The following is a 27,992-nucleotide window of genomic DNA, read 5'->3' as shown; positions in this document are numbered from 1 at the left end:
GTTTCAATTTGTCTCCATCTTTAGGGGTCAAGATTAGATGATCAAAGATGTGCTCCTCCATCTGCTGCCACTAAGGGGCCGACTGTCCCGGATGAGGACTTCTTTAGCCTCATCTTACGCTCTCAAGCTAAAAGAATGGATGAGCAGAGAGTTCTGCTGCAAAGAGATCCAAACAGAGACAGTGAGTTTGGACTAAAGGAACTTTTGCAAAATAACGCTTTGTTGGAATTTAAGCATTCGGGAAAATAACTAGCAAACCACAGGATGGTGTGGTAACCTACTGAAGAAAAGGACTGGTCCCCTCAGGACACTGCAGGGAGCTCGCCACTGTAGCAGTCACCACATTTTTAGGGTGTGAATGTTGAGTACTGAGGGACTGACATTCTTCTGTCTCAGGGCAGAACGTCCTGTAAGGTGCTCCGTCAGCTTAACTGACCTTGAGATTCTGTGTGCGTGACTAGATTCCTTGGCTAGGGTTTGTGTAATAGGGATTTAAATGACTCCTACATTAGAACTCAGTCTTTTCTTACAGAGGCCATCTTTAAGGAGCTAGTTGACAGGGACTTTTTGTACCTGCCCATGAATATAGCAGATTGCATTGTTTATTGGAAATAATGTAAATGTCCTATGTAAAAAAGATGAAAATAGTCATAAAATTCTAGTTTAAGAAAACTATATTCAATATATTTTTAGGCAAAGCCAGTGAGGGAAATGAGAAATAAACTGCTTTTAGCATGCTCTGGGTTATCTGTCTCCTTTATTACATAACACAGTTATAAAGTAGCACAAGGCCTACTTTTAGGAGATGTACTGTTAGGAAAACTACATAGGCAGAAAACTCACAGAAAGTACGCAAGGCTTAGTTAATGTTAGACCATGAGCCTTCATCTAACGAGTTTACGAGACAGTGATCTTCTGGCCCGCATTTGGTGCAGACACTTAGAAGAAAATTCACTAAGAAAGCAAAGACTGCACACCAGACCAAAATAATGTAAAAATAAGTGTTTATTTTGTGTTTACAATGGTTAAGCATTCAACAATTATTCTGTTTTAAAAAGTGCTTTAACAACTACCTACCCTGTTCTTTTCTTAAAAGCCAGTTACAATGTGCTTTAACCTCAGATAGTCACACTAATCACTTGAGACAAGCCGCTTCTCTTTTCTGCAATAAACTGGCCTTGATATCGTCACCTGTGTTAATCAAGTCTTCCCTGAATTGCTGTAGTCACTCAAGAACAGCAGGTTGCTTTGCTAGCTGTCAAGGTAGATTCCATCCCCAAATGGGCATCTGTAATGAGAAATACAAAGATGAGATTGTGAGTGCTTTGAAAGGGGGTCACTTTGGATGAAAGCCATCAGCAGTGCCCACAGTACTTCTTTCCTCTCTGTTAAAGGCGGCAGTTACTTCTCTTCAGAATTATACCAGTGCTCAAAGGACACTCCCTCCCCACCTTGGGCGTGCATTTACCGTTAGGGTGAGTGGGTCCCTCCCGTCCACAGAGAGAACTGCTTTGTACACAGATGGTCAGAGCCTGAATAAACTGCTGCTGTCCTCTCATGCATTCGTTACATGTCTGCTACGATACTGTCTTAATGCAAAATCCTTTTGTTTGGGGGAAGTTTTTACCTTCCTGATAAAATACTAAGGCATTTACTCTTCTCCTCTCTTCCCTCTGTCCATGCCCTCTCTCTCTCTCTCTCTCTCCCTCCCTCCCTTTCTCTCTGCCCCCACCCCTCTCAATGGCAATGTCTCTGGCCTCAATTTCCAATAAACCTGCCTTTAATATGATCTAATCTGAAAAAAAGAAAAAGGCATTTACAATGATAAACAAGAAAGTTATATTGGCATATAAAGTTGGTTTTTCAGATACTGAGGTAGGAAAAAAAAGGAGGATCACACATTTGTAGAAAGAAATCAAAAATCAACTGTTCAGACAAAATGTCCTTGTTGAAGCAGCCTGCCTGGTAATTAATTTCAAGACTTAATTCTTGAGCGGTCTCATCTGAATAAAATGTGCAGTGTAGATATGGTTGCAACAACAAAGGACACCTGCGTGCACAGAAAGAGTGCTAGCTAGGACGTGTACAAAATACATAAATTGCTTTTTTAAAGGTATAAAATGGAGAATGCACTTTAAAATCACCAACATAATGTTGACTCAAAAATGTTAATACATCTTGTTCTCTATCTACACCTCTCTGAAAACCAGAATTACATTTAGCCAAGACAGTATAGTAAACTGAATAGCATCAAAGCAACTGCACGATTCCAAACATGAAAATGGGGCTTTCTAAATCTGGTACTACATGGTAGAGAATAAAGCCATTCCCACAGTCACTGACAAAGTGTGAAACTCAAGTATCGCTAGAACCAGACCATCCAGGCTTGTCTTAGTAAGACCTAATGTAGAATGGATGACAAGGAGACAGGCCCCATAACCAGAAAGTCACGTCGTTCTGCAGGTAGCCTACATAAAAACACAGGTGCCTGACTCTGTGGCAGCAGCAGACCCAGCCTGCATTAAATACCCTGTTAGTAAACTAGGTTTCAGAGGACTTCTGTCAGCCAACACACTTTGATCAGTTGGCTCCTGCTTTGCTAGCTGTCATGTAGCAGTGTAGCCAAAGAAACATTTAATGTTAGTTAAACGCCTGATAGTATCAGCTCACTTAATGGTGTCTATCTGCTAAAGCAGTAACTTAAAAATGTAAATTTTATAAAACCTTGTTCTAAAATATGAGCTATATCCTAACAGCTAAGAGGTACTCTGATGGTCTGTAAAATTACTAATTTAAAGTTGGCAGCTTTGTAGTAAATTTGTAAGGAAGGATGAAGAGTCAATACAGACTTCAAAGATGGCTGGAGCTGTGGTTGCTCTGTGCATTGTTCTTTAGCCACATGGGCTGCTGACAGGTTCAGTCCCGTGTGCTGCCACTGCAGCTTCCTTGCTGGGTGGGCAGCCTCCTGGTGGGCTGCACTCGGAGTCTGTCTTCAGCTGGGCCTTGTCCACTGTGGGTGAGCTTTTGCCAGCGCTGGGAACTTGGCCAGAGACATCCTTGGCAGACTGGCTGTATTCTGTCGGGGTGCTTTCTCCTGGGAGTTCACCAGTCTCAAGGTTTGTGTTCATAATGGGTGATTTATGCTTTAAAATATAGAATTATATTAACTATTTAGTAAAATGTAAAGTTTCATTGCCAATTCTTATCCAAATCTATTGTAGCTTACTCTAAGTATTTTAAATTCCTGGTTTTTCATCTGCATAATTAAAGCACTAAGTGTCACAAAACTACATGAAGGAATGGAGACACTTTGAGGTGTTAGACGGTCTGCTGACCCTGCTCAGGAAAGGTCAAGAAGATTGGCTACCAGTAATGTGTCTCTTCCGGCCTGGTGAGAATAATTATTTCACAAATGCTTGTTGACCCTGTTTTAAGTTCTAGGTGCTAGGAATATTGAAGGAGCAAAACACAAACCCTGCTCCACAGTTAGTTGTGGGGATGAATCAGGCAGGGTACATAGGAAAAAATAAGGTGGGTGGTAGGTAAATTATGTTCAGACTGCAGTTTAAGATGATGTGAGTAAAGGCTGAAGACTGTGTGTGTGTGTGTGTGTGTGTGTGTGTGTGTGTGTATAAACATACAGTGAAGCACAAAAACAGACATCCAGTCACAATGGCAGAACAAGCACACAAGACAACAGATCAGTATGGTGGTGGACGTGAGACATGGTGAAACAGGGAGTCCCTGGGCCACTGGTAGATGGCTTTTGGAAATGACACTAGAGAGGTTTGGAATGAGTGACAGGTGATCAACAGGAAGAAGAGTCTCAGGTTATCTAGATACATCAGCATCCATGGCTAGATCCCTCATTTCTCGAGTCTCATGGACTTACAGCTTTCTAGAGGTTTCTAGTTACAACTATGACATTACACATCATTCCTTTCTAAGGCAGAAATGGAAATGTCCCTTTAAAAAACAATAGTGGTGCTACAAAATGTAGTTCAGTGGCCTAACATCGTGAGACCCTAGATTCAATCCCCGGGACTGCTAGTATACAATTATCAATAATGAAGAACTTATCACCTTGCAGATAAAAAGCCCAGTCCAGCCAACTGTGCTATTACTTTCTTCTATACTATAGAATTTATGGGGCTTCTCTTCCATCCAGGCTGGGCCACCAGAGCTCTACAGCTAGTCTCCTCGCACTCTTAGGCCCTAAGTGAGGCCTCTGATCTTGTTCTTGTAAGTTTCCAAATACCATCTGTTATAAAGAATACAGTCAAATGGTATTTGACATACAAAGAAAATCTCCATTTTCTGAGGAAGCTGGACTGGTGACAGTGAGAAGAGATGATGACTAATCATGTCATTAATGACTTGACTGACAGAGGGTGTACTGGCTAGTTTTGTGTCAACTTGACACAGCTGGAGTTACCACGGAGAATGGAGCTTCAGTTGAGGAAATGCCTCCACGAGATCCATCTATAAGGCATTTTCTCAGTTAGTGATCAAGGGAGGAGGTTTGTGGGTGGGACCATCCCTGGGCTGGTAGTCTTGGTTCTATAAGAGAGCAGGCTGAGCAAGCCAGGGGAAGCAAGCCAGTAAGAAGCATCCCTCCATGGCCTCTGCATCAGCTCCTGCTTCCTGACCTGCTTGAGTTCCAGTCCCCACTTCCTTTAGTGATGAACAGCAATGTGGAAAGTGTAAGCTGAATAAACCCTTTCCTCCCCAACTTGCTTCTTGGTCATAATGTTTGTGCAGGAATAGAAACCCTGACTAAGACAGAGGGTACAGAATAAAAGCAATCAAAGCTCTGTAAAAAGCACTTGGGCCTAGAGTAAAAAATAGACAATTTCTGACTTACGCTGGGGACCACTTCTGGATGTTCTTGTGCCTCTGTGTCAGGTAAGTCAAATGCCCGGAGCACTTCAGGGCTCTTGTTGCCAGAGTGAAATCTCTGTCTCAAAGCATCTCTCTTACTCGCATGCATTTTGTCATAAGGGCCTTGCTCGATGGAGCCAGCTGGGCCCCTGTAAGAGAAATCTGCATCACCTGCTCCACCATGGAGTCTATAGTCAAGTCCCTTCTGTCGTCTTCTGTCATCTGGCTCAAGTGCTCGGGGAGGTTCTCTGTCAGGACCACCGAAGTGTCTCAGCATAGGAACTGACCTTCCAGCACCATAGCAGAAGCTCTGTGAAGAAAAGAAATAGGCTCCAAGGACTCAGTAACTGACAGATGATAAAGTAGGAACTATGTTATTCATAGTTAACAAAAATGTCTAACTGTATGTATGTATGTGTGTGTGTGTGTGTGTGTATACACACACATATACACACATGTTAATTTCACTCTAATTAAAAACCTCTTTATTAGAAGCCAAAGTAGCCAATAAAATGTACATAATAACTAATATTAAATACAATTTTCAATCAGCTTGACACACTTTGAATATGTAACAATCACTGAGACCTAAAAACTTAAATTACAGAGTTCTAGAAATTTAAATTTAAAAGCATGGTCATTGCTTGTGTTTCTGTTCATACTCATATGGGCAAATGATGAAAATGATTAACTGCATCTCATAATAAATCATTCACCAGGACAAAACTGAAAAGGAGACAGTTCAGTCAGTGTGCATAGCACTATAGTCACAAATCCTGGGGCACTCTCTTTTTTTAAAGATTTATTTTATATGAGTGCTCTGTCTTCACTCACACCAGAAGAGGGCATCAGATCCCATTACAGATGGTTGTGAGCCACCATGTGGTTGCTGGAGATTGAATTCAGGACCTCTGGAGGAGCCATCCCTCCAGTTAACAGCATGTATTCTGGAGAGGTCATGGCTACAAACAACAAGATGCTGAACTGGGGGGATAACACATGACAAGGTGCGTGCATGTAAGAGAGACGTTTTGAGACAGAGACACATTGACCTTAGATTTCACTCTGGCAACAAGGGCCCTGAAGTGCTCTGGGCATTTGATTTACCTGAGGCACAAACACAGAGCCATGGGGGAACTAAGAACAGTATTTGTAATATTTGCTCTTGGAGTCCCAACTGCTTTTCAGGGTGCATACACACTCTTGCACCCTCTCTGCTCTCCTGCTCAGACTAGAATAAAAGCCCCATTTCTTCACAGAGGAAGCAGTCAAACAATTTCCTGTGTATTCACATTAAATTTAAAAATAAATTATTCTAAACCATTGCTATGATGCATACAAACTCGAGAACTTCTGATTAGAGGAATATATGAAATCTCAACTCATTAAAAAATCACCTTATACGTGTAAGCACAGCATTATTACTCCAGTTTGGTCTACAGCAGAGAAATCGAATGCCTTGAGAGTTGCTTTCTTTTTTATAAGCCGTATTCACTGTGAGCAGTGCTAAGGTACTAACCAGGACAGCCAGCGCCAGGATCGCCAGCACCGGAATCTGAAGTAACACTGGAATCTCCTTCATGAGCGCTTTAATGAATTCACCTGCTCCTTTTCCAATGTGCTTTAATGGTTCCGTTACAAAGTTAGTGAATGTAATCGCCAGAGCCTAAAACCAAAGACCAGAGCAATTTAACTTCAAGACTGAGACATCCACATGCAAAACTTCACTGTGCACTGACGCTCAAATTACACAAATTAACATACATGTTTTTATGTCTGTCTGTCCTGAGAGTGAATCTCTCATAGAGCTCAAGCTCAAACTATAACCCAACCAGGCCTTGAACGATGTCCTCCCGCCTCCCTCCCATGTGCTAGTATTAGAGGCACACCTCCAGGCCCACCTAAATTTGAAAGCTAATGTTTAATGGAACTATTTTTTTTCTAGGACAAAGGTTTATTATTAGCCCTATCCATTATAAAGGCAAAGAATTTGTGATACACTGTAATTATTACAAAACATATTCTATACCTTTGTTGGTGGAACCAACCAAATAGGGTTGACTATTAGGAGCTCATAGTACTTTTGGCATGGGTCATCCTTATAGGTCCATGAACTTGTAAACCATTCTGTATGGAGAAACAGACAAACCATCAAGGGAAAAAGAACAGAGTTGTATTTCTTTCACAAGATCAGTTTGGTTTTGACTGTGCCCACCCACTAGTAAATTGTGAGTTGTTTTATATTTTAAATAGACTCTCTATAATGTTAATTATTTCATCTCAAAATCATATTTTCAAAATCCATTCAAACTCAACAAATTTTATGGACATGACAAAATGTCTGCTTTATAGATTTTCAAAGGGTAATTAGTTTTTTACACACAAAAATAAATATATAAAACTGAGAAGTGGGAATGAGACCAGTCATTAATATCCTGGCTAGATAGCAGTGTTGTAGCTGTGTAAAATGTAACAGGGAAGAGACCTATAAATCTCCAATCGTTTCAGCAAAATTCTCTTTAAAAAGTGAGCTCTAGGGGCTGGAGAGATGGCTCAGAGGTTAAGAGCACTGACTGCTCTTTCAGAGGTCCTGAGTTCAAATCCCAGCAACCACATGGTGGCTCACAACCATCCATAATGAGATCTGATACCCTCTTCTGGGGTGTCTGAAGACAGCTACAGTGTACTTACTTAAAATAAATAAATAAATTTTTAAAAAAAGTGAGCTCTGACACATTTTCTTCATTAATTTATTTATTCACTTTATATCCCAATCACAGCCCAACTCCCTCTTCTCCTTCCCTAACATAATTTTTAAGTAGAATATTCTCTTAATTTTTCTAGAGCAGCTTTATGCATGTTTGGAATCTGGCCTGCACTAGAGGAAGCATCCTGTCTCCTGAAGCCAAGAACCCACGCTGAACTGGGTTAATCTCACAACTTAAAGAAGGGGAAGGAGGTCTGGAGATGGCTCAGGGGTTAAGAGTGTTGATGCTCTTGCAAAATAACCAGATTCAGTTCCCAGCACCCACATGGGCACTCACAGCCATTCCTCCAGTTCCAGGGGATCCAATCGATGCCTTTTCCTGACCCCCTTGGCCACTAGGCACACATGTGGTGCAAAAACATACATGCAAGCAAAATATTCAAACACATTTTTTACAAATTAAGAAAAAAATTTTGAGTTAATTTTGGGACCTACTTGTAGACTACTGAGAATCTATTCTGTGTCAGTCATCACAGACTGGTGTTTATATATGTCTGACTACTATGCTGTTCCAGTCTAGATTTTGAGAGTTAGTGGTTAATATTAGAGTTTTTATAAAGTCTTAAAGGATAAAAAACAACTTTTCACTTAGGAACAACAACAACAAAAAACTATAAGAAAGCTTTATGTCAAATCTAAGGAGATTAAAGCTAAAATAGCTATTATTTTACATATACATTCACTTTTAGTAAATTTCTGCTGAAGACCTAGAAAATACCGTGGCCTAGGTGATGAAAAGGGAGCCTAGGACCCTTCAGTCTAATGCAGTAGACTGAAAACACCATGCCACCACACCACACCACCACATCACGTTCACGTGGCTGCTGTCTTTCCTGTGACTGTGGATGAGCTCAGTAAGTCACTACTTTTTACATTTAAAGAAGTAGGCTTTATCTACAGTTGTTCTGTTTATTCCTTGGGGAGGGATCAAAGCTAGGGTATTTCAGGAGGTGGGCAAGCATGCTAACATGAGCTGCACCCATCCGTCCCTTTTAACTTTGAGGCAGCTGAGCGTGGCTGGAGCCTGTGAGCCTCTGAGTTGCTGGGTCACTGCAATCCCTCTCCCCACCTGCCATACGCAGGCACCCTGTTCACATCTCATATTAAAGACTCAGTCACAGGCAGCTTCCTGGGGCATTTCATTTTGTTATTACTGGTCATTTTGTTGTTGGTTTTCACCTTACCCCAGAGACTTCCAGTCCAATCCATCTTCTTAGCACATAAATTGTCGAAAGGCTCCATCCCAGCAATGTTAGCCTGATGCTGAGCAAAAGCCATCTGTGGAGCAAAGGGAACATAAATGAAACTGAGGGCAACCGAGCTGGGAACGCAAATCCAACAAAACTTACTTTAGCACTTTCTATATCATTTAGCCAAAAAGACTTTAATGTCTTTTTTGTAAGTTTTTTGAAACTGTCTCACTGGCTGGCCTGAAACTTACTATGCAGACCCTGTGTCCTCAAACACAAACCCACAAAGACACCCTGCCTCACAAATGCTGAGATTAAAGACTTGAACCACTATTGTCAGGCCTAAACTTTTTTTGGTTTTTCTTTTTTTTTTTTTAAAGATTTATTTATTATTATATCTAAGTACACTGTAACTGTCTTCAGACACACCAGAAGAGGGCATCAGATCTCATTACAGGTGGTTGTGAGCCACCATGTGGTTGCTGGGATTTGAACTCAGGACCTTCAGAAGAACAGTCAGTGCTCCTAACCGCTGAGCCATCTCTCCAGCCCTTTTTTGGTTTTTCGAGACAGGATTTCTCTACATAACCTTGGCTGTCCTGGAACTCACTCTGTAGACCAGGCTGGCCTCGAACTCAGAAATCTGCCTGCCTCTGCCTTCCAAGGGCTGGGATTAAAGGCGTGTGCCACCATGCCTGGCTACAAATGCAGTCTTAATGCAATAAAATGGTTAAAAAACGAACTATAACACTTCATACCATCTTTGTATATAAGTATGATGCAGAAAAACTAATTTTTTTGGTAATTTTGGGGGGGGGGGTTCAAGACAGGGTTTATGTATTGCCTTGGCTATCCTGGAACTCACTCTGTAAAGCAGGCTGGCCTTGAACTCAGAAATCTGGCTGCTTTGCCTCCCAAGGGCTGGTATATTAAAGCCTTGTACCACTTCCACCCAGCATGACTATTTTTGAAAAGGAATTCACATATGGTTCATGTCATGACTGAAAATATTAACAACAATTCAGGATCTTTTATAGTTCATGATAAAATGGTAGTTTTCTCAGGGTGGGTTTAATATAGATGGCTGCTATCAAATAGGCTGAAAAACCTGCACAAGTATTAAACATGTATAGCTCCTTACACTGTATTAGGTAGTATACATGACCCACAGGTAAGGTGAAGTACCGAGAGGATACACATAGCTTATATGCAAATGCCACACGACCCCTTTTATCTGTGAGGTGGAGGCCAGACCCAAGCCTCGTTCCCTCTAAGGCAGGTGTACAGCGTCCAGCAAACCACACTCCCAGAGAACTCCCTGAAGTAAGTAGCACTCCACCAGGCAAGGCTTAATGAGCAAGCGAACCCAGAGCAAAGGGGAAAGAAGTGTAACGCCGCCATCGTCCCCGGAATCACTGCCAATCCTCACCCACCCTTGTCAGGAAGACTGAAATTAAATTTTCCCTTCTGTGATTATACTATTCTGCTACAAGCAGTAATCTTCTTACATTCCTACAGTCTATTCTCATTTTGAAAGATAAGAAAAAAAATCTGGAAAAAAAATAGCCCTCAAAAATCAACAGGCTCGGTGTGGTGGCTGACGCCTTTAATCCGAGAACCTGGGAGGCAGGCAGAGCTTTGAGTTCCAGGCTAGACTGGTCTACATTGGGAGAGTCGCAAAAAAAAAAAAAAAAAATAATTTAAAATTCAACACTAATTATTCATCAGTAATGTGATTATTAAAAATTTGAAAGTGAGTTTATCTATATCTTAGTTTTTCAATTTCTCTATGGTGAATATACCCAACTTTTATATTCAAAAAGCCAATCTTTTAGGGATAACCTTTTTAATCATGACTGTGGTATCACTTCTAAACAGAGAATAAAAGCTCATTTCCCGAATTATGAGTCTCTAAAATGTGTCCATTTTGCTGTGTGCTAGGCAACAGTAAGCCAGAGACAGAAGTCGAGCTGTGTCTTTTTGCTAGGATCTCTAAATCATCCGTGCTGACTGACAGTGCTCACTGACTTCCACTGCTGAGAACCCAACCAGAGTCTTCAGCAAATCCGAAGCTGCTGAGACTGCTGAGTGGATAAACGTCTCCAGTTACTCTGAATTTATATTTAATTAAAAAAAAATGTATTTAATACCTTATACAGATATATCCAATTCCATGCTAAACTCAAGAGAAAGCTGATGATGAAAATCCGTTTCATCTGTGTGTACCAGCGAACATAAGTCCACAGCTCTGTAGCCACCAGCACCACAAGGCAGAGCAGACACAAGAGAACCTTATAAACAGAAATGGGAATCAGTCATCGCTAAGTGGTTTTCCCCACCAAACCCCAGCAAAAATCAGTTTGAAAACAAAAAAAGGCTAGACTCGGCCAGGGAGATGACAGCTCGCGAGGTTAATGAACTTGTCATCAGTCCTAACGAACTGAGTTCAGTCCCAGGACCCACACAGGAGAGAGAGAAACCAAATCCAGCAAGCTGTTCTTGACCTCTTGAGGAGCTCTCTCTCTCTCTCTCTCTCTCTCTCTCTCTCTCTCTCTCTCACACACACACACACACACACACACACACATACACACACACACACACACACACACTACACACACAGAATAAATGAATACAGCAGTGAAACAGCCCTAAGAGACCCAGCTTCAGATGAAATGACCTGTACATTTACAGCTATATCATCCCTATAGTAAGGGACTAATAAGCATAGCTTCTTAATTATGTTCATTAATTTTGGAAGTACTTTTTCAAAGGAAGTGTCCTGTCACCCTCATGCCATCTTACCATAAACACATTATATGGATCTACTCCAAAATAATCTTCAAACTGCCACTTCCATGCTTCTGAATCATGGCACTTAAAATTGATTAAAATGTCACTTAGTGCGTCGTCCAGGGCTCCGGGCTTCCACTCCTCTCCGCTGAGGAACTTCTGAATCTCCAACAGTGTCTGTCTGCTCAGGAGAATCTCAGCATCGTAACGCATCTCTACTTTGTTCTCATCAGGCTACGTCAGTTACCAAGAGACCAACAACAGAGAAAGAACTGTATTATTACACCATTCAATGAAACATCAAGTTTAAAACTGGTTTGGGTCCAACATGGTGGGGCACATCTGCATTCCCAGCTCTCAGGAGGATGAAAAGAACTTTAAGTTCAAGGTTAGCCTTGACCTTATCTCAAAAGGTAAAACCACCTTGGAACTTGATGTAACAAGGTGTAAATAGTTATAGGTGCCAGAGCCACAAAAACCATCCTTCTCAGAGGCTGGCATGGAAGGCAGATACACATAAGAAGCATGAGAAATGGTGCAGACACTTCACCGAGGCACAGCTGGCCTCCCTGTGTGAGGTACACAGGGTCTACAAAGCCACTGGAAGTCTGTCCCACGGTCCTACACAAAGCATAGGGTTAGCTCTCTGTGCACCCCTGGCCATAACACTTGTCAACTGATCAATATATCTTTGTTTCTGTTGACACCTATGTCATAAATAAGACGGAACACACTGCCAACCATCCTATAATGAATGCCTGGATATTTATATAAATGTGGGGTTTGGGTTTTTTTTCCTGTAGGGTACATCATAGGCTTCGTGCATTTAGGGATAGTAGGTGGCACTTCACATTTGAGATGTCCCAAATGATGAAATGACTTTAAACAATGGAATCCCTCCCTACCCTGAAGTGTGGCAACCTTAGCACTTAACAGCCACAATAAACTGCAGGGATAAAGACAATGGCTTCAGTATGAGAGCGGAAACAAGGCAGCAGTTGGGTTGCCTTGTTCCACCTTATATGAGACCCACAGTATCAAGCAACTCCAACTTGCACATGTACAACAGTGACCACAGAAGCACCTCAGGGATGCTCAGCTGGCAAGGTGCTTGCTCTACGAGGATCAGGACCTGAGGTTAGATCCCCAGCAGCACATTACAGCCAGTCGTGGAGGGGCAAGCCCACAATCTTACCCAAGAACACGAGGTCGGGAGGACCCCCGGGCTTGCTTCTCCTGGCCACTTAGTCTCGAAATGATTGAGGAACACACTCCAAACTGAGCTCTGGCCTCCCCATGTGTGAACATACATGCATGTACATGTGCATGCACACACACAACCAAAGAAAAAGGAAAACTTTAAGAAATGAGTAATTTTTTAAAAATCACCATGTATTGATCTTGATGGGACAAACTTTAATGAACAGGTTGTAAGGAAACTGCAAAGAATAAGGACAGATTGAATCTTTATAATTCAATCTGAGTTTCCATTTGCTGACACAATTTTCAGATAGCCTAAAATTTACAGTAGGTCAAATAAAAAACATGTTTTAAATTACTGAAAACACAGATAGTTTCCTTGAAATATAAAACATTTACCTCTTTATTAGTGCAAGTTCAACTCAGAGAAATCATTGAAAAAAAAAACCTGACATTCACTGACAAATTGATACACAATTTAGATTTGATTTGATTTTTTTTTTCTGAGACAGAGTCGTGCTATGAAACTTGTCTTAGGGTTTCTATTCCTGCACAAAATCATGACCAAGAAGCAAGTGGGGGAGGAAAGGGTTTTCAGCTTACACTTCCACATTGCTGCTCATTACCAAAGGAAGTCAGGACAGGAACTCATACAGGGCAGGAACTTGGAGGGATGTTACTTACTGGCTTGCTTCCCCCTGCCTTGCTCAGTTTGCTTTCTTATAGAACCCAGGACCACCAACCCAGGGATAACACCACCCACAATGGGCTGGGCCCTCCCTCCTTGATCACTAATTGAGAAAATGCCTTACAGCTGGATCTCATGGAGGCATTTCCTCAAGGGAGGCTCCTTTCTCTGTGATAACTCCAGCTTGTGTCAAGTTGACACAAAACCAGCCAGTACAAAGCCCAAGAAGGCTTCACGCTCCTGAGCACAAGGATTATCGGCATGTGCCAGCACACCCGGGTTTTCCAGTCTGGGTGCTCAGGATCCCCCAAAGGGCCATGTGCTAAGAGCTTGGTGCCCATGGTAACACTATAGGAATGTAGTTCAACTTTTAGGAAGTAGGAGTTAGTGCAAGAAGTTAGCTGACTTAGGGGTATGTCCTTGAAGGGAATCATGGGAGCAGTGTGCCTTTATCCTTCTCTTTGGCTTCCTAGCCATGATGTGAACACGTGTGTTTCATCACTTGCTTCCAGCCATGAACATCTATCTGCTATACCTACTAGAGACCAGATCATCTAAGACTGCAATGCCGAAACAATTTCCTTCTCTCTCTCTCTCTCTCTCTTTCTGACTGTTGTTTTTGTTTTGGATTTTTATTTGTTTTCTGTTTCTGAGACAAGGTCTCATATATCCTTGACTGGCCTTGAACTTGCTATGTAGCCAAAGATGACTTTGAAATTCTGATCCTCCTACCTCCCATTGAATGCTGGGATTGCAGGGATGCACACCTACGCCTGACTTATGGAGCGCTAAGGATCAAACCCAAGGCAAAGACTACCAACTAAGCTACATCTCCAGGTCTTTTCTTTTTTTAATATTTTATTTATATGAGTACACTGTAACCGTCTTCAGGCACACCAGAAGAGGGCATCTGTCCCCATAACAGATGGCTGTGGGCCACCATGTGATTGCTGGGGATTGAACTCAGGACCTCTGGAAGAGCATTCAGTGCTCTTAACCTCTGAGCCAACTCTCCAGCTGTTTTCTTACTGGTATTTTTTTAATTGTGAGAAAAACTGCCTAGTATTACAAATAGGACATTTCCTGTGCTTGCTTTGGCTGCCCATATACTACAGTGGGAATGGAATGATAGAGATTAGTATGACCCTGGCAAGAGGATGACATGCAAATTCCATACTTTCCTTGGCTACATGGGACACTGTCTCAAAAGCAAAAATTGGGCTGGAGAGATGGCTCAGTGGTTAAGAGCACTGACTGCTCTTCCAGAGGTCCTGAGTTCAATTCCCTGCAACCACATGGTGGCTCACAACCATCTGTAATGGGATTGGATGCCCTCTTCTGGTGTGTCTGACAGCAACAGTGTACTCACATACATTAAATAAATAAATAAGTATGGAAGGAAGAAAGGAAGAGAGAAAGAGAGAGGAAGGGAGGAAGGGAGGAAGGGAGGAAGGGAGGAAGGGAGGAAGGGGGAAGGAAGGAAGGAAGGAAGGAAGGAAGGAAGGAAGGAAGGAAGGAAGGAAGGAAAGACGGACAGACCTACTTCTGGTGGCTGGCCCAGACCAAATAAAAGTCTGCCTCTGCCTCCAACCCCTAGACCAAGTCTGGTGACATAAATAATAAGGAAAAAGGCCTTCTACACTTACAAATGAGCTTTAGACACCACTTCTCAGCCTTCTGACTAACTGTAAAAGTGAGCTTTGTGAGTATGATGTAAGATGCAAAATTATAAATTTTTATCATGTCTTGATTTCCTAAACTGAAACAGTAATTCTTAAAAAAATTATGGGGGGGGGGGGCTGGCGAGATGGCTCAGTGGGTAAGAGCACCCGACTGCTCTTCCAAAGGTCCTGAGTTCAAATCCCAGCAACCACATGGTGGCTCACAACCATCCATAACAAGATCTGACTCCCTCTTCTAGAGTGTCTGAAGACAGCTACAGTGTACTTACATATAATAAATAAATAATCTTAAAAATTATGGAATGAATAAATAAATAAATAACATAAGAGCTAGGGTTAGTGCCCAGTGGTAACACTATTGCCTAGCATGTGTAAGGCCCTGGATTTGCTCTGCATCACTACAAAATAGTATAAGGTACTCTAACCAGTATAAGTAACACATGAGGAAGACACGCAATCCCACAAAAGAGAACCTACCACAATAAAGAGACAGACTACTAAAACACACTTTTCTGTCCTCAAATGATGACTTACATTTTATGGCTCTGAAAGTAAGGGAACAGGGAAATGACAAGAAAGGTTAGGGCAGGATTATTTCCCCATCACCTCAGTTCCATCAGTGGGGCAACCGTGCAGTTGACTGAGCAAATCCTCAGAGGCCTAGGAAAAACCACAGTGCTCTGTACTGCTTACCTTCCACCAAGCAACACTGTAATGTCAGGGGGTCCTAAAATCTGTGTCAACAGCCTTTTGGGAAAGTGTCAAGCAGTATTTTCTGTTAAAGCACGTGAGGTTCCATTACTTCACTTTTTTGGTAGGGATACAGGCTGGGCTGGAACTGGAGATCCTCCTGCCTCAGCATCCTAAGTACTAACTAGGACAACAGGTGTGTATCATCAGGCATGGCACACAACTTCTTACACTGGGAGAAACAAATACCACAAATAATGAAAGTATCTACTACAATGATTAGGATCTTGTCATCAAATACTTACGAGTCCAAGCTTGCCAGCTTCAATTAAAATCTTATTTAGATATCTCCTGAAAACAGGATTACTTTGACTTTCATAATCTTTCATTTTCTTCTTTTCACAACTATCAACCTGTAATCATACAATAAAGTCAACAGCATCAAAGGCTACCAAGAAAGTCAAGTTCTAGATTGATAATGCCCTTAGAATAAGGAGTTGGCTGTTATTTTTTGTTTGACAAGTGTGGTGGTTTGAATATGCTTGGCCCAGGGAGTGGCACTACTGGGAGGTGTGGCCTTGGTAGAGTAGGTGTAGCCTTGTTGAGGGAAGTGTGTCACTGTGGGCGTGGGTTTTCAGACCCACCTAGCTGCCTGGAAGTAGTCTTCTGGTTTCTTTTGGAACAAGATATAGAACTCAGCTCCTCCCATGCCATGCCTGCCTGGATGCTGCCATGTTTCCTGCGTTGATGATAATGGACTGAGCCTCTGAACCTGTAAGCCAGCCCCCAATTAAATGTTATCCTTTATACAAGTTGCCTTGGTTATGGTGTCTCTTCACAGCAATGGAAACCCTAAGACGACAAGGTTAGGATTTACTGTAAGTATGACTACAGAAAGCTTGGCCAGGACACGTGTGGGCCTCACTTAACCCTCTCCCTGCCTCCCAAGATAGACGCAGCACTTGTCCACTCTGTCTGCCTATCGTCCCTTATCCACATCTCTCTCTTCTCTTCACTGCTGTCACTATGATGTCAGCACTGCTGCACCTTCTCAGTGACCACAGGGTAACATCCCTCCCCATTCCAGGGCCTTTCCGTAGTACAATGTCACTCATGGGTATATATATGTAAGTATGCATGCATGTACGCACATATTTATATTTATAACCACCCTTCACATTTGGAAGAACGACTACAACCTTTAATAAGCCAATTTACTCAGCTGCTCATCCCTTATGTTATCAACAGCGCAACAGTATGACAGGTGATAACAATCAAGATAAAATCTATTCCTTGGCCCAGCAGTGGTGGTGCTCGCCTTTAATCCCAGCACTCGGGAGGCAGAGGCAGGCGGATTTCTGAGTTCGAGGCCAGCCTGGTGTACAGAGTGAGTTCCAGGATAGTCAGAGCTATACAGATAAACCCTGTCTTGAAAAAACAGAAAAACAAAACCAAAAAATTCTATTCCTTGTACCAACAAGTTTATAATCTCAAAACTATATTATTACAAAAATACTAAGTACTATTTGAAAAAACAAGATGCAACTAAAAATTATACTAATAAAACATATACTTGTAGAGTACATAGAAACATTACAAATATAAAAATTAGCAAAGACACATAAACAAGTAACCGTCTCAGTCAGGATTCCATGGTGTGATGACAGACCATGGCCAGAGCACCGTGGGGAGGTGACTCCACATGGCTGCTCATCACTGAGGGACGGCACTAAATGGAACCCTATAGGCTTGCCTGTAGCCTGATCTTATGGAGACATTTTCTCAATTGAGGTTCCCTTCTCTCAAACTACTTCAGTTTATCTCAAGTTGACATTAAACTAGCCAGCACAGTAACTTAACATAAATAATATCTAATTTGTGAATGGGAAAAAAAAAATCACACCTTGTGAGTTAAAGAATCCAGTCTGTGCAAACAGTCTGACAGTTCCTCGGCTTCTGACGAGTCAGGGCTCACTTCCTTCTTCTCTGATGTTCCAGACCTCACCTAGATCAAAGCAGAGACTTTATTCTTTACGCTTCAGTTGTAAAGACGGGCTCCAGGGAAGAAAGACTCAAACTCTATCTCTTATGACTTGGCTTCCTAAATTCTTCACTTGCATTAAACCACCAAAGAGTAAAGTCTCAACGACACAGTCTAAGAACCAAAACTAAACCGGCTTTCTCCTCGATGGGCCTGAGAGTCAAATTCAAACTGAAATAGCCAGATGGATGTGAGGGTTTGTCTAGCATCTCAACACCCAGCATGGAGGAAAAAGAAAAAAGTACTCTGCATGACAGCTAATCCATCGTTTGTGACTCTCACAGCTCTGCATAAAACAGCAAAACTGCACTATTCCCATCACAACAGATAAGGATTTATCAGTGCCAAAAAAAAAAAAAAAAGTAACAACAACAAAAAAAAAGACCCCAGACCCAAATACCTGAGATTTCCTCATCGTTCCTGAAGCAGCGTCATAGTTAAGCATATCTGTTGGGTCAATCCAGTCGTCATCATGAGCATAACCCGTTATCAGCAACAGACATTCACAAAGGAGCAGCCGACACAGCATCCTGAATAAGGCCTAAACATAAAAAGCAATGAAATACAATTTTTAAATAATTATTTTTATTATTGTAATTGTAATCAATTGTAGTAAAAACTACTTCCTTCTAGAGCTAACACTTTCTGAATAAAAGACAAAAAAAAAATGTAAGTTAGGGCTGGAAAGATAGCTCAGAGGTTAAGAGCACCAGCTGCTCTTCCAGAGGTCTTGAGTTCAGTTCCCAGCAAGCACATGCGATCTGATGCCCTCTTCTGGTCTGCAGGCATACATGCAGGCAGAATGGCAGAATACTGTATACATAAGTAACTCTTAGGAAAAGAAAAGAAAAGAAAAGAAAAGAGAAGAGAAGAGAAGAGAAGAGAAGAGAAGAGAAGAGAAGAGAAGAGAAGAGAAGAAAAAGAAGAATGCACATAAAAGTCAAACAAAACCACCCAGTAAATGGCTGCAGGTATAGCACAGTTAAAAGAGAACTTGGCCAGCAAGTACAAAGCCCTGGGTTCAATTCCAGCCCCTCCAAGAATCCATGTAAAGACGGAAGGAGAGAACTACTGTGGGGCTTTCAGGAGTCCCACCTGGGGTTCAATAAAGACGTAGAAACATCTGTATAGTATAAAGCTACTGGCCTGTTTGCTGGGGCAGCCATCAGCTAGCCTCCTAGCTAAGGGAATTCTCTGCCATTGTGTCTCTCCAGGTGGCTCTCACTGCCCAGCTAGCTCCCTTTTCTGTTCCCCTTCATGTGTCTGTCCTGCCTGGCTTCTGTCCCACCCAGCTTCTCTCCCCCTCCCCAGTCTGCCTGGCTGTTCTGCCCCAGGCCCTAGCTCTTTATTTACAAAACGCTGCATTCCTTATTCGTCCAGAATGAACCAATCACCAGCAGAGCAATGCCCTGTCCCTCTCTCTTCCTTACCTTTTGGCATTGAGGGCTACAGGATCTTTACTGTGGCTGCTTGCTTTCTAACATGATAATCTCTGAGAAGCATCTCTTGGGCAGTGAGAAACAAGCATTTACATATAGAAGGCAGGTGATGGACCATAGAAATGACAAAACCAAATGTCGGCCAGCACTTGGCTCTGCCAGCACAGCAATTAGCAAAAGAAAATACAGGGGCATATCTACATAGCCATCTGATACAATGTGTGGGGGAGTGGGGGTAGGTTACCTCAACAGGGAACAAAGCTGTCCTTAGTGCCCCCATGCACATCACACACACCCATACAAAATAATAATAAAAAGTCAATGAAATAGATTTATATACACACATACGTGTGTGTGTGTGTGTGTGTGTGTGTGTGTGTGTGTGTGTAGTATGTGCCTTAGAGCACAATACAATTTGCCAAAAAACAAGTATTTCTTTTTAAATTTATTGTATATGTGTATAGTATATGCGTGTTTGTAGGGTATGTGTTGAGGTCAAAGGTCATTATCAGGTATCCTCTACCGCTTTCCCATTTCATTATTGAGACAGGATCACTCACTGACCCCAGCGCACATCAGTTCAGTCTCTAGCCACTGAGCTCAGGAATCCTCTGCCTCCAACCCTCTGATGGAGTGTGAGATTCAGGCATGTGCCATTGAGCCCGGCTTTTTAAATGAATTCTGCAATATCTAGCTAGACTCAGATCCTCATGTCTGAGCAGCAAGTACTTTACCAACTGAACCACCTTCCCAGGTACTTTAATCAGACCTACCTCACCAATTAAAAAGAAACATTTATGGGCCGGCCAGAGGGGGACACATATTAACAACCACACACACGTGGAGGTCCCAGGACAACCTATAGCAGTTGGCTTTCTCCTTCACCATGTGGGCTCTGAGATCTGAAATCAGCTCTCTTAAGCTTACCGACAAGAGCACTTACCAGTTGAGCCATCTTGTCAACCCTTCCTTAATTTTTGAAACAAATAATTTTAAAAGATATGAAATGAATGCTAAAAGAAGTATCTAAAGCAGTGTCTCGTTGGCTAAGAGCACTTGCTACCTGAGTCCAGTTCTCAGCATCCACACAGGGTGGCTCGGAAGTGCCCATAACTTCAACTTCAGGGGATCCAAGCTTCTCTTTTCGATTCTGTCGGCACTCACATGCACATGCACCCACATAGACACAGATGTGAAAAAAAATTTTTTTAAAGACTCAAATGAGGAGAGTGAACGCCATATCATTCAGAGAATATCCTGCTTGAGAATCCAACTTAGTCGTTATGAGGATACCGAGCACTGGAAACATACCTAATGTGAAAGGTTGAATATTTTAACTGCCACATAATCTTAAAAAATCTAACTTAAACTCTTCTCTGTGCTTCCACAATACTTTATTATTATAGCAAAACACACGACTGAGCCCTATACTTGTCAGTCTCCCATCAGCACAGGGTCTCTCAGCTATGGCTATATACTGACCATCCAAAGAGCTCTAACACCCACAGCTCTGGCCACTCCCCAGTTAAATCAGCCTCTCCAGAACTGAAGCCCAGCCAGTGGGAGAGTTCACTGTGCAGCCCGGGTAGAAAACCTCGTGCTGTGTGAACACGTACGTCACTGAAAGGGGGTGTCTCACCCACATCTATACTCGCCTCCCTCACACATCCACATCGCAAGCCGAGCACCCAGCCTTGGAGCTAGAATGGAGCTCAGTAAGTGTTAGGAAGCAAATGCAGATGGCACAAGCCTTAGCAAGGAGCCCAAGGGTTTCAGAAGTTCAGAAATGAAGGAAGCTTATCTGATTATGAAAATCCAGGAAGACTTCACTGAGGAATCGCAACGTTAGTGAAACCTCAAGTACAGGGAACCTTCTAGTACTTCATGATACGGAAGAGCAGAGTAGACTCTTCTGTGACTGTGAGCCAAGGATGAATATGGTGGAAGGGGGGAGGGGAGGGAGAGGGAGAACTTAGCAGTGATGAGGATCCCACTGTAAGAATTTAATAATTTCACCTGTGGATGAGCGTGTTCAAGAATTAAGAGAAACTACTCTATTAAATATCTACTATTGGGCCGGGCGTGGTGGCACACACCTTTGATGCCAGCACTCGAGAAGGCAGAGATGAGACAGGTGATCTCTGTGAGTGTGAGGTTGGTCTGGTCTACAGAGTGAATTCCAGGAGAGCCAGAAAGCTACCTAGTGATACCCTGTCTCAACACACACACACACAGAGAGACAGACAGACAGACAGACAGATCACAGTAAGGCAATGTGAAGATGCAGGCCATCTACAAACCATCCTGCAAGCTGCCGCCTCTCCATCAAACCATTCTCTTCCAGGGAGCCAGGCAGGCTCACAAGCCTGAGGAAGCCCCTCTCTAAGCTATAAAAGTGGTAAACGATTGCTGGGGGGAGGGACTCATCAGAGACATAGCTTCCTCTAAGTGTCTCACCCATGGTACTGTGTGCCTTTTCCTTCTATAGATACATACAGTTGCCCCAGTCGGTCACCCACGCACCATAAGGAGCCCCAATAAAGCCACTGTTCATCAAGCTAGACTTGGATGGAACTGTTTCTCCGGCCTGTCATTTACATTTTTAATCTGAAGGGAATAAAAATAGAATTGTCAAGGGGCTGGAGAGAGAGATGGCTCAGCAGTTAAGAGCACTAGCTGTTCTTCCAGAGGTCCTGAGTTCAATTCCCAGAAACCATATGGTGGCTCACAAGATTGGGATCTAATGCCCTCTTCTGGCATGCAGTCATACATGCAGACAGAGCACTCATACATAAAAAAAAAAAACAAAAACAAAAAACAAAAAACAAAGCCTGTCTTGCCAGGAAAGTCATTCAACAAAAGCCAAGAAGAGAGGCCTCAGGAGAAACCAACCAGGCTACACCTTCCGCTGGGTCTTCTTGGCCTACAGAACTGTCAGAAAACTAGTTTGTTATTTACACTACCCAGTTTAAGATACTTTATTACGGCAGTCCTAGAAAACTCATACAGATTTCTTTAGACACAAAAAACTAGAGGTCTATAACCCACAGTCTCCTCTTATGATATATAAACCCCTATGCAGAACAAGGGTACACAGAGTAGCTAAAACAGTGACGATCAGGAATCGATCAAAAATAGTAATATGCTGACTAGCTGATACTTTTAATGTTTATGCTTGAAAACAAACTAACTAAATACTAACTGATGTGTTTATAAAAGATAAAGAGATGTAAGATATGTTCATGGGGATGTGGCAAGGTGGGGGTGGTAAGGTGCAGGAAGGGGGTATCTTGGCGGGCCCATGCCAAGGCATCCCTTCCCCGAGGGACCAGCCACACGGTATAGCATAGAACAGAATTTAATCAGGGCATGGGGAGGGGAGTTAAGAGGGTAGTAGAAGCAGAGAAAGGCAGAGAGAAGGAAAGAGTACAGAAGTAGAGGCCGGCCATGGTCATGAGCACATGGAGAGAGGGGGGAAGAGAATGTGGAAGGGAGAGGGGATGGGAAGAGCCCAAGAGGGCAAGAGAGAAGCAAGAGAACAAGAGAGGGAGGATGGGGGGCAAGCAGCCTCTTTTATAGTCAGGTCTACCTGGCTGTGGGGAGGAGCATACCTGACTGTTGCCAGGTAACTGTGGGGTGGAGCTTAGACAGCATGCTAACATTAACATCATCTCATACTCTGGAGACAGAAAAATTGAATAACTATGTGATTAAAAGTAAAGATATGAAATAGAGCCTTAGAAGAACTACATACAGAAGAAAGTGGAGGCTTAACTAGAGCAGCCAGCAAGCAAGAAAGAAAAAACAAAAAAACAAAAACAGCAAAGGGAAGACATCAGGGAAGGGGCCGGAGAAGCTACTCTTCCAGAGGACCCAGCACCCACACAGCAGTTCAGACCCGGCTGTAACTCCACTTCCAGGGCATCTGACTCCCTTTTCTGCCCTTTTGTGCACACACGGTGCACAGACATACATACAGGTAAAAGACCCATAATTTTTTTTTTTTTTTTTTTTTTTTTTGGTTTTTCGAGACAGGGTTTCTCTTTTAGCTCTGGCTGTCCTGGAACTCACTCTGTAGACCAAGCTGGCCTCGAACTCAGAAATCCGCCTGCCTCTGCCTCCCGAGTGCTGGGATTAAAGGCGTGCGCCACCACGCCCGGCTATAAGACCCATAAATTTTTTTAAAGGAAAAAAATTTTAAGGAAAAAAAAAAGAGGAGGGGCTTGGCTGAAAAAAACAAGTATTGGTTATACTCAATATGTCAAAGACATTCAGTAAAGCCCAAGAAAAGGTCACTTGATGAGTTAATTAAATAACCACTTACTGAAAGAGTAATAGGGAAAGGACCAGTATTAATGAGTGAAGAAGTAATTAAGAGCATATAAAAACTGAAATAAGGGCTGGAGAGATGGCTCAGCGGTTAAGAGCACTGGCTGCTCTTCCAAAGGTCATGAGTTCAATTCCCAGCAACCACATGGTGGCTCACAACCATCTGTAATTGGATCTAATGCCCTCTTCTGGTGTATCTGAAGACAGCAACAGTATACTCATATAAACATAAAATATTAAAAAAAAAAAAAAAAACCTGAAATAAAAGCTACAGAAACGGCATCCTGTATCCCTTTCGTGGGCATGGCATACTTCTTCATCAACAGAACGAGTGAGAAGGAAGACAAATTTTCTCAGATAAAAACAGGAGTTTAGGGTGAAGGTAACGGACGTTTAGAAAACAAAAGCAAGAGGGCATCACTTATGGAGGCTGACAGCCTGCCAAGTACCACTCACAAAGTTACACCACGGGCAACCACGTGACTTTCTCCAATAGTGACCAGCAGGTGAAGAGTTAACCAAGACTACAGAATGAATAAAATGATGGAAGGCAAAAAAAAAAAAAAAAAAAAGGGGGGGGGGAGGCAGCCAGAGTTAGATTCCACACCAGAATGAGCTGGGAAGTCAAAAAGGGGGGGGGGGGGGCTATGGAAGAAACCAAAACCACAATCAATTGGAAATTCAATCCCTCCTGTCAGAGGCCGGTGGTCATCTAAGACTAGAACTCTTTGAAAACAACAACACTTAGAACTGATCCCACACTTCCTCCAAAGTTGCAATCTGGACCTGCTTCGAGCTTATTTTAAAGACAAGTCTCTGAGATAGGGCCAGCCAGTGCTACATAGACTGACTCGGAAAAACAAAAACATCACAAAAATCTTCCTATGTTGCCTCAGTTTATGAAAAAAACCTGCGTTACTCTATGACTTGTCGGTGGACACCAGTTAGTTTGTATCATTTTCTCATTGCCTCAACTACAACACATGTACTCCAGTGCGCACAATAATAGTATATAAAAAAACATACTCATACAATAATAGAGGACATTTTGTTACTGAAACATATGCTCCTTTAATCCTTACAAAAACTCTTGGAAAGGGCACCACTGTCTCAATCCCAGAAAAAACGGGTAACATGCCCATGGCCTCTGAGCTCTGAGAGGTTCCTTGGAGGTTAGGGTTCAAAAGCGGGTGAGGAAACTCTGCTGGGTCTTATCACACAGGTGGGAAAACCAGAAAAGGGGCTTCTCACAGGGGCGGCCTCTGGCTTAGCTCTTAAGATGTGCAGGCTGATTGACAGCCACGAAATGGAAACCCTCAAGAAAGTCACTGATTTCAAAGAATCAGAGGTCTAACCAACCAGCCAAGCAGGACTAACCGGGTTAAGGGAAGTCAAATTCTCGGTTATCTTAGAAGCGGGAAGTCGCTATTTAGCTCACGCGTGTTCTTGTCCTTTCCTGGCAATTGAGGTTGTTTTTTTCTGTTTGTTTGTTTGTTTGTTTTTCGAAACGAGGTTTCTCGGTGTATCCTGGAAACGCTGTAGACCAGGCAGGCCTCGAACTCAGAGATCCGCCTGCCTTTGCCTCCGGAGTGCTGGGATTAAAGGGTGCCCACCGCCCACCAGACAATTTTCATTTCCAATATGTGCCCAGACAACGCTGAGAAGAGCACTTTTATAATCAGTATCATGGAGAAAACCTGACGTTTTGCACCTAATTATAAACCCACAGACTTACAGCATCAACTAACTTAATATACTCAAATTAAATTTGGAGTTTCATACCATTACTCCAACAAATCCAATATATATATATAATTTTTTGGCCGTCAGTATTTGTTGCAGATTCTGCCAAGGTTTCAGATAACACAAGCAAGGATGCTCTTGCCCCAGGGTGGGCCGCTCGGTATATTCGCAGGGTTAGCCGAGACAAGGGGAATGACTGGCGGGCGCTGTCTACCCGCGTAAGACGGAACAGGGAATCGCCACGGGCCCAGGCCCCGGCACCTCTCACGCTGCCGCGCCGCCTCCCACGCAGACCCGCGGGCCGCCCCGACACACCGAAGAGCGCCCACTCACGTCGAGGGTCCTGCCTGCTCTTTCAGAGGGACCCGGGCCAGCCCGGCCGCGGAAGACGCCGAGCCGCCTACCTCAAACACGGTGCACTCGGACTGGAGTCCCGAGCGGACTCATCGACTCGCTCGGCCCGCAGCTGTGCGGCCTTCCCGCGCGCGTTGCTGATTGGCTGCGCCGCGGGGGCGGAGGCGGGGGCGGGACCAGGCCGCGCTCCTCTGCTCTGAAGTAAGGGCTTTTCAATTACCCAACCACCAGTTCAGTTCAGACGGTCGTGGCTAAAGGAGCCAAGTACGTCTAAATAAGTAAATAAGTAATAAGTAAATAAGGAAAGAAAAGAAAGAAAGAAAGAAAGAAAGAAAGAAAGAAAGAAAGAAAGAAAGAAAGAAAGAAAGAAAGAAAGAAAGAAAGAAAGAAAGAAAGAAAAAGAGAGAGAGAGAGAGAGAGAGAGAGAGAGAAAGAAAGAGGGGGGAGGGAGGGAGAGAAGGAGAGAGAGAGAGATAGAGAGAGAGATCTACTTCGAACATAACTTTCTAAGTGGAAGATAATGGTTAACTAGTACTATATATAGTGAGGGAGGCAAATGGGAGTTTGGACGTAAGGTTTGTTTTGTGTTTATCTTCAACTTCTGGCTTTGCAGTTTCCAAAGTGTCCAAAGAGGAACCCCACCCCAGAAATGAATACAAAAACTAACTGGCAATGAGACACTGTTAGTATTTAATTTGGTATTCTTGGGTATACATACATCATTTACAACTTTTTAAGATTTGTAGTCGTTTTAGATTTATTTCATATGTATGAGTGCTTTGCTTCATATAGTATGTGTTCCACGTGCGTGTCTAGTACATACAGGGGTCAGAAGAGGGGGTTGGATCCCCCTAGATAGGAAGTCCCAGATAATTGTGGCACCAACACGTATTTTCTTTTTAATTCTGATTGTGTTTCTGCATATGAATGCAGTTGCCAGCAGAGGTCAGAGCTGCAGTTGCCAGCAGAGCATCAGGTACCTGAGATGCAGAGTTATCGGTGATCTTGAGCCACAAAACTCGGTTGCTGGAAACCGAACTTGAGTTCTTTTAACAGCTAAGCCACTTCTCCAGCCCCATTGCTACTGTGGCTGGTAGCCTTTCAGATGTAGATGATAAGATCCTACTGCTGTAGCAACCATGTGTGTACAGAAGTCAAGATGGAACTGGACTGAATGCTTACTCTGGAAGGTTAGCTTTCATAACATAAGGATGCCTTATGGAAGAAGTCACCAGCAGTCTTGCCCTGCTGTGACCTTGTATGTTACCCGGCTGCCCTCCCAGGCAAGATGTACCCACATTTGCAATAGTGGCAAACTGTTAAGTGGGTAGCCATCTTCTTTCCAGCTTGATTTGAGGCCCACTCCATAGGAGGGGATTCATGTCCGGCACAGTAGACCTGATCAAATCTGCGTCTGGGAGGTCAATGCCCTAGGGGGGAAGCTACTGTTCTTTTGCTGACTAAATGTATCATACATATCAAGCAGCCTTCCAAATATTTATGTTTACCCAAACATTAGTACTGCCTTCAGCTTTGGGCAAAGAAGCTTCATTTTGCAGTAGTAGTGCTTAATACAGAGACTCATAACTGCTCAAAGTGCTGAGAATAAGTGGCTTGAATGCTCAGCCCTAAATGAAACATCTAACTTGCTCCTTCCAAAACTCAAAGAACATCATTTGGTGGGTTGGGGGGTGGGGGTGGTAATGGTAGAATCTGAGAGCCAGAGGAAGGGTAGAAAGGTAGGCGTGTTGTGGACTCTTGTCTCCCTGGCACGACATGAACTCACTAGTAGCTAAGAACTGTTACAAGGCAGTATCTGTCTTGACGTTGTGAACATGACATGTGAACATGGAACAGGGCTATGGGCAGTTAATGATTGCTTGAGGAGAGGAGGTATTTTCTTCAATGGTATAGCAACTAATTAAGTTGCCAATCTATACTGTAAATAACCTTTCACCTTTGCTCACGTAACCAACCCTAATTAAACTTATATTAGCTGAGTCTCCACTCTTCTTTTTAATAGCATGCATTAATTATAGATAATGGTTTCATCGTATTTTCATGTTTATAATGTATTTTGATCAAACCCACTTATTATAACCCTCTTTTGTCCCCTTCCCCCTCCTCCTGACCCACTTTCCACATCAGTTCTTGTACAGTCACATTTTATTTGTGTGACTCAATAGGTTTAATTA

The 27,992-nt window shown here is 42.9% G+C and overlaps 2 protein-coding genes across 9 annotated transcripts in view; one reads left to right on the top strand and one right to left on the bottom strand.

The window, feature by feature from the left end:
• Gpsm2 (G-protein signalling modulator 2 (AGS3-like, C. elegans)) overlaps positions 1-1,558 on the top strand; it is a 44,062-nt gene extending 42,504 nt beyond the window's left edge. Inside the window, exon 14 of one of the 2 annotated variants that reach the window (XM_006502256.4) lies at positions 25-1,558. In XM_006502256.4, coding sequence (XP_006502319.1) covers positions 25-249 — 225 coding nt within the window. In that variant the 3' untranslated portion in view covers positions 250-1,558. The remainder of the gene's footprint in view (positions 1-24) is intronic. The other variant, NM_029522.2, reaches the window with a different exon arrangement.
• Clcc1 (chloride channel CLIC-like 1) lies at positions 988-25,950 on the bottom strand. Of its 7 annotated transcripts, NM_001177771.2 has the most exons (13): positions 25,777-25,901; positions 25,078-25,236; positions 18,333-18,473; positions 17,795-17,896; positions 16,197-16,304; positions 11,644-11,865; positions 10,989-11,129; positions 8,833-8,926; positions 6,911-7,008; positions 6,401-6,547; positions 4,865-5,191; positions 2,850-3,143; positions 988-1,288 (listed from the first exon to the last, which is right to left on the bottom strand). In NM_001177771.2, exons 3-12 carry the CDS (start codon positions 18,459-18,461, stop codon positions 2,892-2,894), a joined length of 1,620 nt encoding a protein of 539 aa, NP_001171242.1. In that variant the 5' UTR covers positions 18,462-18,473; positions 25,078-25,236; positions 25,777-25,901; the 3' UTR covers positions 988-1,288; positions 2,850-2,891. The 7 variants fall into 7 exon arrangements, 5 of the variants coding, with proteins under 5 accessions (NP_001171242.1, NP_663518.1, XP_030108456.1 ...); XR_001783688.1 differs by lacking the exon at positions 25,078-25,236 and having other exon boundaries at positions 5,053-5,191; positions 25,848-25,950; XR_001783687.2 differs by lacking the exon at positions 25,078-25,236 and having other exon boundaries at positions 5,053-5,191; positions 25,777-25,910.
• Positions 25,951-27,992: the final 2,042 nt, after the last annotated feature.

This window comes from Mus musculus, chromosome 3 (genome assembly GCF_000001635.26).
Source record: "Mus musculus strain C57BL/6J chromosome 3, GRCm38.p6 C57BL/6J".
Taxonomy (NCBI): Eukaryota; Metazoa; Chordata; class Mammalia; order Rodentia; family Muridae; genus Mus; species Mus musculus.
Note: the sequence above shows the minus strand (reverse complement) of the source record. Positions and strands in the feature narration are given on the sequence as shown.